This window comes from Danio rerio, chromosome 23 (genome assembly GCF_052040795.2).
Source record: "Danio rerio strain M-AB ecotype USA chromosome 23, GRCz13ab, whole genome shotgun sequence".
NCBI classification, from domain to species: Eukaryota; Metazoa; Chordata; class Actinopteri; order Cypriniformes; family Danionidae; genus Danio; species Danio rerio.
In genome coordinates, this window is record NC_141043.1 from 16,974,617 (window position 1) to 16,988,707 (window position 14,091).

General features: G+C 34.7%; 2 protein-coding genes across 44 annotated transcripts in view; one reads left to right on the forward strand and one right to left on the reverse strand.

Annotated features, from left to right (window-relative positions):
• Window positions 1-14,091, reverse strand: part of sulf2b (sulfatase 2b) — a 544,470-nt gene that overhangs the window by 72,509 nt on the left and 457,870 nt on the right. For 38 of the 43 annotated variants that reach the window (XR_015522636.1, XR_015522630.1, XR_015522629.1 and 35 more), the window contains 2 exon segments: window positions 8,327-8,575; window positions 3,250-3,489 (listed from right to left, as the gene is read on the reverse strand). Coding sequence is in view for 34 of the 43 variants with exons in the window: in XM_087305153.1 (XP_087161279.1) it covers window positions 3,250-3,489; window positions 8,327-8,507 (421 nt within the window). In the remaining 9 variants the exon portion in view is untranslated. 43 annotated transcript variants of the gene reach the window in all.
• Window positions 1-14,091, forward strand: part of LOC147831263 (uncharacterized) — a 353,683-nt gene that overhangs the window by 40,820 nt on the left and 298,772 nt on the right. The window lies entirely within an intron of this gene.

A 14,091-nucleotide genomic window follows, 5' to 3' on the forward strand; every position in this document is an offset into this window, starting at 1 on the left:
ATAATGCAAACTAAATTGGCATACTCCACATGTCTTAATTCCATTTCAGTTTAATTAGATTATGACTTTAGTCAGATTAAGGCAATCAAAAATTGCTGTTTACATGGTAGACTCTTAATCAGAGTGTTAAAAATCGGATTATTGGTGTCCATATAAACGTACTCTCAATCAATATTAAAATGTGGTCATGATAGAATTGGAAGCTGGAGTTGTGCAAACTTTTCAGACTTAAAAACAACAAAAATTATATTTAAAATACAATAAGCCTGTGAACAGAACACGGATGCAGATAAATGGAGTACAGGGAGCCTCGTGAAGATGGATGAATATTTGTGCTGGAAATGTTACATTAGAGGGGATGTTGGTCAGGGCCGGTCTCTCTCATAGAGGAAGTGTGCTCTAATGGATCACTGTTACCACTAAAAGCTTGACTCACTGCCAGGTGTGTGTGTGTGTGTGTGTGTGTATGTGTATGTGTGTGTGGGTGTGTGTGTGTGTGTTTGTTGTGTTTGTACAAACTGAACAGTCACAGCTGGCCATGCTATGTTTACATATACATAGTAGTTGTGCTTTGACGTCTGTGTTACAAACAATTTCACACGCACACACAAATACACAAAATCATCTATTACAGCCCAGAGCTTTTTTTTTGGTTTAATGAAAATCATCTGTTGAAGGCTGATTATGTCAATGTTCGTGCAAGAGTCTGTGAGAGTTTGTTTGACAGAGTGTGTGTGTGACCTGAGGGGCTGTCACACTGAATCTCCACCGAGAGTGTGTTAAAAACCCAACAGACACAGCTCTGACTGATCAAACAGCTTAAGAATGAATGAGAGCTCAGCTTAATCTATGAAATTAATTCTACATTGATGCCCCGTTGTTATTTTCAGGGAAGGTTTATGCATCATAATGATCTGGTGTGTTAAAAAAAGAGATAGAAATCATGAAAGAGTATGGGGATATTACTGTAGAGTGTGATGTTAAAGTTACTGCCGTTACATGTCCAACAATAAGTTTACACTATAAAAAGGGCTCTACTTCAATACTTAATTCTAGTTGTATTGTATGTTTGTTTGCTCCTACTAATCTCTATGGCAGGCTTCTCTACTTTAGTCTAGTAGCCAATTTTTTAAATATGTTGTATTTTTGACTTGTCTACTCAGTTTTAGTCAACTTTTAAACACTGTTAAAAGCTGATTATTGATTATAAACAAGTTTGGCATGCTGTCCCAGGAGAGACCCCTGAGCAAAAAAGGTCTGACCCCTGAGCCCTGGGGTCCCTCCCGTTTGCAGGGCGAGAGGAAAGCTTTGAGCTCAGGTAGATCTCAACAGCTACCCCCACAGCTTGATAAGAGCTGATGAATAAAATTAATGTTATGAAGATATATGCTGCAGGATGAGGGTTTGACTGTAGTGTTAAATTTAGATTGATCAATTCACTTGTAGTGCATGTTTTTGGAATGTTGGAGGAAACCGGAGAACCCGGGGAAAACCCACACGAGCACGGGAAGAACATGCAAACTATGCACAAAAATGATCGCCGGCCTGTTAAAGAACTAGAACCGGTGACGTTCTTGCTGTGAGGCAGCATTGCTAACCACTGGGCCACTGTGCCGCCCTATGAAGGTGGAGAAGTTGGGGTGGAAGGGCGGATTCTTCAAATCGAAGATGGCTGTAGTAAGAAACCCTGGCTCTTTATAATAGGTTAGAACTGGCCTGATTGGTGGATCATACGTAGCTAATGAAGAACCAGCCGTGTTCAATCCTTATCACGTGATCCTCTCGAAATTAGTTTATAAATAAACTTCACTTATTCTACATTTCAGATGACACGAAATTTATATACTATGCTGCTGTGTGTATAAGTGCATAGTGTGTGTTATTTGGGATGCAGTGTTTGTACATTTCTGCACTCTGCATTACTGTACAGTACTCAATTCTACTTCCATTGCATAATTTTCCCTAAAGTCCAAGATGTTTTGCATAAATATATGGGAATAACTTTCATTAAACTGTTAACATTTAGCAAATTTTGCAATTCAATAGTGTATTTTGTTCATTTCTCCACTAGTTTATGCTGGAATCTATGCTTTTTAAAACTTTAATACTATTCTGGATGTTGTCTGTCGTATTCTGTGCATATTACTGCAATGTGCTTAATTCTACTATATTTTTCCTAAGATGTTTTGCATAACTTATGGGAATAACTGTTAAATTGTAAACAATCAGTTTTCAACTAGGTATAATGAGGTGACATTATTTCTGTACAGTTCAGCCTAAAGCTGAAAGAAAACTTATTAGAAGAATCAAATTACATTTAGCAGACTATGAACAATCCCCAAAACCCAAAACATGTTTTTTTTCTGCAGCAATGATAAAGATTTAAATTAAATATTACTCCTCTGTGTTCATGTGAGTTTCCTTCGGGTGCTCCAGTTTCCCCCACAATTCCAAAGACATGGTATAGGTGAATTAGGAAGGCTAAATTGTCCGTAGTGTATGTGTGTGAACGAGTGTGTATGGATGTTTCCTAGAGATGGGTTGCAGCTGGAAACACATTCGCTGCGTAAAAGATATGCTGGATAAGTTGGCGGTTCATTCTGCTGTGGTGACCCCGAATTAATAAAGGGACTAAGCCAAGAAGAAAATGAATGAATGCATGATTGAATATAATAGAAAATAATTTAAAAGAACAAAACTTGATGAACTAAAAAGAAAAAAAAAAAAACTCAGGCCACATGGTTGTTATACCAATGCCATTGAGTCATAATGGATAAAAATAAAACACAAAGTCAAGCATATGTCTAACTCAGTTTTCACTATGTACTGTATAGGCTCAGAATTAAAGGTACAAAAGCTGTTACTGAGGTCATACTTTTTCAAAAGCTACACTTGTATCGGGTCCACATTTGTATCTTAAAGGTACTTATTTATACCTAAAAAGTACAAATATGTACCTTATAGTGCCTTAAAGGTTTAAAAGTATACCCTACAAATGTTCCTTTAAGGTACAAATGTGCACCTTTAATGTACAAAAGTGTAGATTTTGAAAAAGGTACTACCCCATGGAGAGTTTTTGTCTCTTTATTTCTGAGTGTGTATGGATTATTTGCAGCAGAGCCTTATTATTATTATAAGTACACTTTTTTTTTTTTCGTAAAAAGTCCCAAAACCAGAAGTGCAACTCATAATCTGAAACACTAGTGACACAAGTGATTCTTTTAGCGTGTGTTTGTGAATGTTCTCCACCTGTCCTGTAGCCGGTGTTGTTGAGATAAACTCCAAAAGTGCGCGGCTCATGCTGGGCCTGCCAAGAGGGCGAAGAGCAGTTCTCGTTGTTGGTGTAGGTGTTGTGGTTGTGGGCATATTTCCCCGTCAGCATGGAGGAGCGTGACGGACAGCACATGGGTGTGGTGACAAACGCATTGGAAAAGTGCGTTCCACCCTGTTCCATGATCCGCCGGGTCTTATTCATGACCTGCATGGAGCCTGCATGAGAGACAGAGAGACAGAGAGGATCAATCCCATATTACTGAAGGTGACACAAAGTCTGCTCTGCTAATTGGTCTGCTTCAAAGAGAACTGGCTTCTTCTAGTTCTCTTCCTTTCTAAAACACTAGACATCAGCAAGATAAGGGTATCAGTTCTTTCTTTTATTCTGTGTTTGTGACACTCCAGCCTTGAAGAGGAAACACACTGGTTGTTTGCAGCCTGGGAGTTCATATGACACCAGTGGTGTGTGTATTTGTGCATGAATGTGTATGTTTATATCAGATATGTGATACAGAGTTATATTCACAAGTCATAAACTATTTATTTCAAGCCTCAATTGCAAAATATGCTTTTCAAAACCTGTTTTCTCTCTTTGGTTCAAATTAACACACAAATGGCAACCGCAAACTTCTATCTTAAGACTTTAATGATTTGAGGTCAATACTTTTGAAAAATTTATTTAAACCTTTGTAATAAATAGAATCTATTATTAATAATACTGTAATTGATTTAACAAACCTGACATCGTCAACTTTGCAAAAATAAAAACACATAACTGCCTAAAGTCTATTTGTATGTTGTTTGAATGACCCTATAATTCAAGAAATGGAAACATATTCCTTCATGTTTTCATTAGATTTACATTTTTTTAAGGTATCATAAATACGCAGAAAAAAAGGATTCTTTGAATTTACTTTAGTGGTTGCAAACAATTTAAATAGGCTGATTTTAAACAAACAATTTTTTTTTAGTAACGTTCAACTTAATTTGTTTGTTTAAATTCAGCCCATATAAATTGTTTGCAACCACTAAAGTAAATTCAAAGAATCCTTTTTTTTTTTCTGTGTATTTATGATTTAGTAACATTATATATAGATATGCAATGTAATGTAATGTAATGTGTATTTATATAATGCATTTATTGTGTATGGCCATACACCCAAAGCGCTTCACAATCATAAGGGGCGTCTCCAGTGTGTAGCATCCACTTGGATGATGTGGCGGCAGCCACGGGACATTGGCGCCAATGGGGTTACCACACACCAGCTATAGGTGGAGTGGAGAGACAGTGATAGAGCCAATTCAGTGGATGGGGATGATTGGGAGGCCATGATCAGTAAAGGCCATGAATTTGGCCAGGACACTGGGGTTACACCCATACTCTTTACGAAATATGCCATGGGATTTTTAATGACACAGAGTCAGGACCTCGGTTTAACGTCTCAAGCCGAAAATGGCGCTCACTGACAGTATAGTCTCCCCTGAACTATACTGGGGTATTAGACTGCTGGTTGAGCGCCTCCTGCTGGCCTCACTAACACCACTTCCAACAACAACCTAGCTTTCCCTTGTGGTCTCTTATCCAGGTACTGACCAGGCTCAGCCCTGCTTAGCTTCAGGGAGAAACTGGTTTTGGCTGCAGGGTGACACATATATAATATCACACACAAGCAAGATTGGCTTTTTTATAATATTAATGAGTGAGTGACTTTTTGGATACAGTATTGTGCATATTTCTGCTATGTCAATGATAAAAGTTCTAGCACCAAAACATTTGTTATTCTCAGATGAACAGTGATGTGTTTCTTTTCAATTCGTTAATTTTTTTAATTATCAGTGATTCACTGATCTATTCATCAACACTGTCACTTTGTCATTATTTGAATGAATAATTAAATAAATCACTCATTAAAACAGAATTTATTAAAACCATATAAATATTTATTTTTTCATGACATGCCCAAACTGTTATAAAAAATTGCTCAAAATATTCAGCTAGTATTTTCGTCAATATTACACACACTTTATAATTAATAAAGCATTTAATTTAGCTCTCATTGCGCAAGTTTGTGTTTTTGATGAAATATATACAATTTTAGAAAGCATAAGAGACTTTTTATAATTCTTACAAACACATGCACACACACACACACATGCACACACACATGCACACACACACACGCACACAAGTCAAGAGACAAGACAAGATTAAAATATTGTTTTGTTTTTAAGAAAAATTAGACAGAATGAATTCCTTAATTTCCTTAAAAGAAGCAATCTGCCATTGGGGTGAGCAAAATATATTTGTTTTCAGTTTGAAATAAGAGTACTTTGTTTCCCCATTGGCAGATTATTTGGCTTGTTTTATAAAAAAAACTGGTTTTGAGAAAACTCACTTAATTTTGACTAATTATTTCCAAATCGATTAAAGCATGTTTAAATATTTGGACTAGAAACAAGACAAAAATTCAAAGTGAGTTTTTTTTTGCAGCGTATAAATAATAAAAAACTACATCTGTATAAACACAGACAAGCTACAACCCGATTGGCTCAATTGGTATAACTGTAGACAGGAAGTCAGTTCAGGTTGTCCTTTTCAGAAAGGATCACCACACCTCGACAGATTGGTGCAGAAAGGTCAGCGCTCACAAACATACACTACAGTGTGTGCGTCAGAAAGCCTTCATGCACTTTACACACAGAGGTCAGTATGGATGGACAACACAAATCAGCATCCACACTAACAAAACGGAAACGAGGCAAGACATGAACAGTCATATCTCTGTCATATTCGTAATTCCAGATCACGCAAGTATGTGCGCACGCGTGTATGTGTGTGTGTGTGCATATAAAATCTACACTGCCCATTGCTGAGAGGGACTTTCCTTTCAAATTGAATTAGTGTCTTCTGCATTTGACAAAGCCAAAGATGTCTCTTTCAGCATACAGAGGCAGCCTGTAAAATATAAATGAGCTCTCAGGCATGCAAACACAATCAGAAACAAGTGCTCATTCAGCATTATTTCGGTCACGTATTTGTAACTTCTCTGGACTGAGAGATCTCATTTGTTAGAGCAATTAGAGATTTTTGAAACTGGTGCACAAGTATATGTGATGGTCAATGATTTTACAAGCAGTAAAGGATTAGGCTACACTGGTAATACATCATACTAACTTCCTATCAAGCACCATGATGTCAAAATGACATCGAATAACAAAGTTGACTACCTTGATGTCAAAATAACATCAAATTGATATTAAACATTGGCATCAAAAAACATTTGCATAAAAAAAAAAAAAACTTGTAAAAAATCGATTTCAGAACAGTCCAATAATTGATTTTTGACATGTTTTTTGACACCAATATTAGATGTCAAATTGATGTCGTTTTGACATCAAGGTAGTCAATTGGTTTTTTTGACATGTTTTGCCCAATAAGTACTTAGGTGTGAATTTTTAGGTTTTGAATTTACATACATTATAGGGATAGAAAATCCTGAGTAAATTTGGTTTTAAAAGGTTTCGATTATATTACTTTCTGTGACATTATTTTGGTGGTCAATAAATTAATGTGTGGATGTCAAATGGATGTTTTTGACAAAAAAAAAAAGAAAAAAAAGGGGTTTGACATAAAATCGATCTGCATTTTTCTGTGTGTGTGTTTTTCCATTGTGTTTTTAATGTCATTTTGACATCAAGGCCCCTACTTGTACATAAAGAAGTAAAAATGATTTTCTTGTAATAAGTCACTAAAGCTACATTTATGGTCAATATAAACAGTAAAAACTGTAATACTGTGAAACAATTTTACAATCGGAAAAACTCTTTTTTTAACACATCTGAAAAGGTATTTTCATTCTGTGATAAAGTTGTGGCCCCTAAGAAAATGTGAAAAACATCAGCTACTAGAGACTTTTTTAAGCACACAATAGACTTTATGCAATGGAATTTTCCCCACACAGACAACATTCACACTGAACAAAATCATTCTAAATAAATTTGCCTCTCCAACATCAATCAAACATTAAATTTATTAAATATTGGACATTATTTGAAAAACATATTTTTTCGGAGTTGGGTTAATCTTTCAACCTATACTGTATAAAACAACTTCAATACAATTCACTGGACTCGCTATGCCAAGAACTATTAAACAATGTTACATTCCAGAATTTGGAAAGCTGTCATTTACAAATGTGGAGTTGACCACATCTACCAAAAAGCCAATAAATCTTAAAAAAAATAAATAAATAAATAAATAAATAATTAAATCCAAAATATACTGCTCAAAAATAAAATAAAGGGAACACTTGCAGTGACATTATGTTGTGTAAGGATTCCATTTATTTTTTGAGCAGTATTTCAACCATGCTAGCAACATTTTAAGGAGACTGGGCAAAAGCTGTTTTAAAACAGTAAAAGGCATAGTAAAAACAGTTTTAAAGGCATACTTTTTCTGTGGTAAACTCCCTGAATTTGCAATTAAAAATCATAGAATCTACTCATGAATTTAATTATTCTCACAGGCTTAGCTTTGTATTAATATTTAGACATTTGAAAATCAATGTCTGTACGTTTTACATCTATACCGTATGTATGCCAAGAACATAAAAGGTATAAAATTCTTTAAGCACCTCATAATTGCTCTTTGTGGTTATATTTATAAATATCAATTTTAAAGAATTTTTCCGCAATATTGTCTTTTCTTTGCTGTCACTTTTATTGAATTGAATGCATGTTTTCAGAATAAAAATAGTAAATCAACTTTTTTTTAAAATCACATATTAATGACCACAACAGTTTACAACATTAACTGATTTTTTTTTTACCTAACAAAATTGTAAATATATTAGAATTTATTTTAAAGACAGAACAACTATTAAATTAAAATATACCTTCTAAACATAATATTTGTGTACTGTTAGTCTCCTATTTAATGCATTTAATTAACTTTGCTTTATCTTTGTTTTATCAGTAGTCTCCTCTCCAAAAACCAACCGTTAATGAAAAACACGTAATCCGAATTGCATCTAATTGCTCTTTCTCCACTCACCCAACTCAATGTCCTGATCATCAGTGAGGATAAGGATGATGTTGGGCCGGATGTTTCGACGGTCTCGTTGGAATCGAGGTTTGAGTCTCTGATTGGACAGGAAGATGGAGGCATGAGCTACTGCCAACATGGTCAGCAGCAGCAGTGGCAAGAGTCGAGCCGCAAGTCCATGTGCCGCCATCACCACCACTAAAACTGTGACCCGCGACGGGCTCTCGCTCACACTACACCAACTTCACCCTCTCGCACCTGCAGGGCACAAGAAAACACCAAAAATTAATGCTTTTGGGGGTTTAAACTTAAAATAAGGCCGACAATTGCACTTTAATTTCAATAAATACTTAGCATGAAATTGTTTAAAGTAGAAGTTCTGGGGTTGTGACTGGATGTGTTTTCACCACAGAGATTATTTATGGTACAGTACTGTATGTTTTTTAATGACCTTCATTGGTGTAGCTGTAAGTTATGCCTATATATAAAATATGCAGCTCCTCTCGCGCTAAACTTTCTGAGGTCTGAGGGTGTTTTGGGGGACTGGAAAAGTTCTGGGGCATCATGTATCAACGCTGCGTAAGCACAAAAACTTTGCGTACGCCAAGTTTCATGCTCAGAATCGCTCACGTTTGGATTTACTAACGATAAACTGAACGTGGGAATGTGCGCAGCTCCACGCCAGCTTTATGGCTGGCGTACGCACATTTTTTGTGCGAGTCTGTTTTATTTCCATTGGCGACTCCTAGAGGCAGTTGTGTTAAATTGCACACTACAAAGTGTCTGAGCCTTGCAATGGCAGCTGTACGAGACAGGTTCATGTAGCAGGTATATAAGGTTTCCATACCATACAGTTGACCAGCTAAACATTAAAGCGCAATTTGCAGCGGTCGCCTGTTTTCCCAATGTAATCTGAGCTACCTACAGCACGCACATTGCTATAAAGACACATCTGAAGATGAATTTGCATGTGTGAATCAGAAACATTTCCATTCAATAAATGTGAAAATAAAATATGATGCACAAACTTATTAATGATTCCTACTTGTCTTTCTCGTGACAAATAGTGGGCAAAATCTGATATGTAGTGGGGGAAAAAAGAAGAAAGAGTTCATCAGACGCTGGATTCGAACCTAGTTCATGCTCGAACGTGTCAAAATATGTTGACATGTGTCTTAAGAGCTGCGCCACTGAGACTGTTAAGGGTGCTGCAACATTTTACACCTATAAATCACACTATTTCTTTTTAATTCACTCAGTGCGATGTTCAGACCCAACTGTGTTAACCGCATCAGCTAAACTCTCCCACTCTATTTTTTTCTTTTGTTGTTAATTCCAGAGAACAAATTTGCAAATAACACCGCTTTTCTCCGGTCTACCTCCGAAAGCAGCACCTCCAATTCACATTCTGTTCAAAGTTTCTCTTTTTGCTTGCTTTTGCCATTGCTTTTTTTATTGGGTTTTGCCAAAGTAGAGTCATTAGCATATTCATACGGGGGAGGAGGCAGGGAGTTGTTTTGTGCTCGTGCATGTTGCGCTCAGTTTCACATTCATTCGGATGTACAAAAGAATATGTGTGAGATTCGGCGTACGCAGTGTTTCATACATCTGAATTTTTTTCTGCGTACACACATTTACAGCTTTGTGCGTACGCAATGTTGTATTATGGTTTCCACGCAAGTCTTCGTACATGAGGCCCCTGATGAGGTCTGATATTACAGCTTTTTTCAGATGACTATACATACAGTAGATAAGTGGCTAAAGACTAATAGCGCTGTAAAGGCACAAACTGGGCTAAATAATATGATAGTAACGTGTGTATATGATTGTGTTTTTAAGAAAGGCTGCATTTACATTGGTTCAAGTGACTTAATTCAGATTTTGTTCTCCCATGTGGCACAGATTGGATATGACCAAAGTACATGTAAGCAGGAAAAAAATCACATGGATTCTGATTTACTCAAATCCGATTCAGGCTTTGTTCATATGTGGAAATTTATCTGATATGAAAGTGATATGATATGTCTACAGTGTAAGCAGGTAGATCGGTTTTTCACCAGTCCATGTGACTCACGCATCATTAAAAACCATAGTAAATGACGTCAAGTCTGACACTTTCATTTCAGAACAGACTTCAGCAGAGTCTGCCACCCAACCAATATAAACTAATATAAAACTATTGCATATATCACATGCATTGATCATGCCATGGACATGACATTAAGACACCTACTGGTTTAAAAAGGTCTAGATTAAAGAAGTCGGCCAAATGAAAACTTTATATAATATACTAAAACAGCTTGTCAAAAACAATAAAAAAAGGAAACCCTGCAAACAGATTAAATACAGGAATAGAGAAAAGCGTGCTCTTTTATTATCAGCTGTCAGTCAGTGCACACACTTTTTTCTTGGTCATTGTGCCTTTGCCATGTGCTGTGTAAATGCAGACAATCGGATACGAGTCACCTTTAAAAAATGATGAAAGCTGGTCACAAAACCGGAATTGACCATCAAGATCTGCAGTAAATGCAGCCAAAGAAACATTTATGCACGGTCAGTGAAAAACAACAATTTTGATGTCACTAAAATAGCTCAGTGAAAAACACAGAATATTTGTTCACAAGACTTTTCCGAACTGCTTTCAAAAATGTTATTCCTATTTAAAATGAGTTGAAACAACAACATTTTTGAGATTTCGTTGGGACAATTGAATTGTTTTATGTACAATCCATTTATATTTGTAAAAACTAGTAAGCTAAATTAATTCCTTCATGATGTCCTATTGATTGTGTGGGACCCATAATTTTTACACTGTGGGTCTTGTACACTCTCAGGGAAAAAGGTACACGGTGGTACAAATAATGTTCCTTGAGGAACAGTATTGTACCTTTGTAAAAAGTTGTCCCTTATATGGTACAGAAAAGACCTCTTATGATACTGTTCTGTGCCTTTTATAGTACAACTGAAATGAAGGTACACATTGTTCTCATATAAAAGGTACAAAAGTGTTAAACAACTCTTTTATTACAATACATATAAAAATAAATATTGCTGAAAAGAGGCAAAGTGATTTATGAATAATTCCCATATTAAAATAAGAATCATCATTTAAAACTATATGTTCAAAGAAACTCATGAACATTAATTGTTAAGCTTAATAATACAAAACAACTGGTAAAACAAAAAAACTATTGATATTGTAGACTAAACAGTTAAGGCATTTTAAATAAATGTTTGGCAAGAATTTTTGTCACTGTTAAGATACAAAGTGTCTTATCACTGTGGCGGAACCTTTATAGATCAGATTTGTGACTTTGATAAAGGTACAATATTGTATCTGCAGGTTTTAAAAACCAAAGGTAAATTTTGGTTCCCCGTGGTACAAATCATACCCTTAAAGGTACAAACTGCAATGGTACACATTTGTTTCTTTGTCTTAGGGTATACTCACACTATGCTATCTAAACCGTGCCCAGGCCCATTTCTCAGATCATTTAAGACAGGGGTGTCCAAAATCGGACCTGGAGAGCTGGTGTCCTGCCTATTTTAGTTCCAACCCCAATTGAACACACCTGAACCAGCTAATCAAGCCATTCTAGGTGTGGTAAAAACTTTCAGGCAGGTGTGTTAAAGGAAGTTGGAGCTAAACCTTGCAGGATTCTACAGAAAATTGTTAAGTGTGGAGCTATTCAAACCATCAGGTAAAAACTGTATTCATATCACAATATATATATAGGACAGATAAACAAACAAAGAAAAAACATTACAATATCAAGGTTTTCCAATATTATTTGGGCTAAACAGCCCTAACTTGGACTCAGCAATGAGCCGGCTTTACAATAATTGTAAATGAATCTCCTGCAGTTAGCAAGAAAACTGTCTGTGCATCATAACAATCAGAGCTTTTATTAAACAAAACAAGTTGGATGCAATGACACTTTTAAATGTAACACCATTGTTTGACAGATATGATGCAAACCCCTGTACTGAAAGAATAATCTGACATTTATTAGTATTTTGCTCTAAACCCTGAGTGAAAATGTTGCTGTTGGTACAGACTGTAATAGCCGTAACTCAACGTTCTTCTCATTAATTTTCAGTACTCAAGCTGGCAGAGGAGAAATGTTCACACTGTACACTGAAGAGTACAAATTCATGCATACGTTTGCTGAATTAAAAAAAGTAGGCAAATAACTGAGCACCATTACATTTGCATTTCGCATAAATCAGCCTGAAATTAATTGACCTTTTTCACAATCCTGTTATGACCCATTTAATGGTCATCAGCATCTCAAATCCTTGAAAGTTTTAAATATTTTGATTTAAAAAAACAAAAACGCATGAACATTTATATGTATTCTATATTGTCTTTGCTTCCAATTACCAAAAAAAGACAAAAACAAATTACTGCTTGTGCGAGAGTTAAGACTTTTAATGTCATAGTTATGAATGCTTTTTAAAAATGAGATTTATGACAAATGCAATTTTATCATAAATCTTTTTTCATAAGTTCTATTTTTCCCTCATAATTATGACTTTTATTAATTGTATTAATTCATTTTTTATTTATTAATTTTATTCATTAATATTTTTGTACCATTAATTTTACTTTTATTTTCTTAACCTTTTATTTCATTTCTTTATTGTTTATTTTTATTTATTTTTCTACTTTAATTTTTATTTTTGCCATTTTTTACTTTGCCTCAATAATTATGGCTTATGTATAATTTTATTTATTTCATAAATTCATCTTACTGTCTGATATAAATGTGGCTTTAAATTATAAGTAGATTTAGAATTTTTTCAGGTCATCCCTAAGTGTTGTGGAAAAACGCCACAATTTCAGATACTTTACTGGAAAACATTTAATTGATGCTGCTCTCATCTACAAAAAGCTTCTGGAGAGATGCCCAGATATAATGCTCTACTTTATTAATCTTTTAAAGTATAACCACATTTATAATCAATGAAAAAGGTACACAAACATCTCTTTACCATCTGCTTCTGCGGGGCAGCACATCTGATTTATGAGACGCCAAAGAACGAATGTATTTAATGCTAAAATAACCCAGGGGTTTCCAAACTTTTTAGCCTGTGACACCCAACATAACAATGCCAGTTACTCGTGATCTCCACTATCCTCAGAGGTGGTTATAATTATACAAATCTTGCATGCAAACTTTTAATGTAACAATCAATTACTATTTTTTATCCTCTGTGGCTTATGGATAAAATATGGTCATTTTAATAGTTAAAAAAAATTTATTTGATTTTTGGAAAACACCAATTGATAACCACTTCCGATCTGCACTTGTCTCCACTTTGGGAACCACTAAAATAAACAACAACGGCAATCAATGAATATTATATAATAAAAGACTGCAATAATAAAATAAAAAACAACAACAAAAAACAAAACAAAAAAAGTTATATTAAAATAAAATAAAAAAATGAAATTAAATTAAATTAAATTAAAAATAGAATAATAAAATAAAAATAAAATAATCTAAAATAAAATAACATTTAAAAAATATAATATAATAATAAAAAAATAACTTTGGGAACCATTAAAACAAAGACAAAGCAATCACTGAATACTATATAATAAAAATAAATAAATACATAAATAAATAAATTAATAAATAAATACTACAAAATTTAATAAAATTAAAGTAAATTACATTAAAAATAAATAAAATAAAATAAAATAAATATTTTTTGTTGTGGTCCAGGGCAAATAAAGCTTAAAAAATGCAACCATTTCCACCATGGGA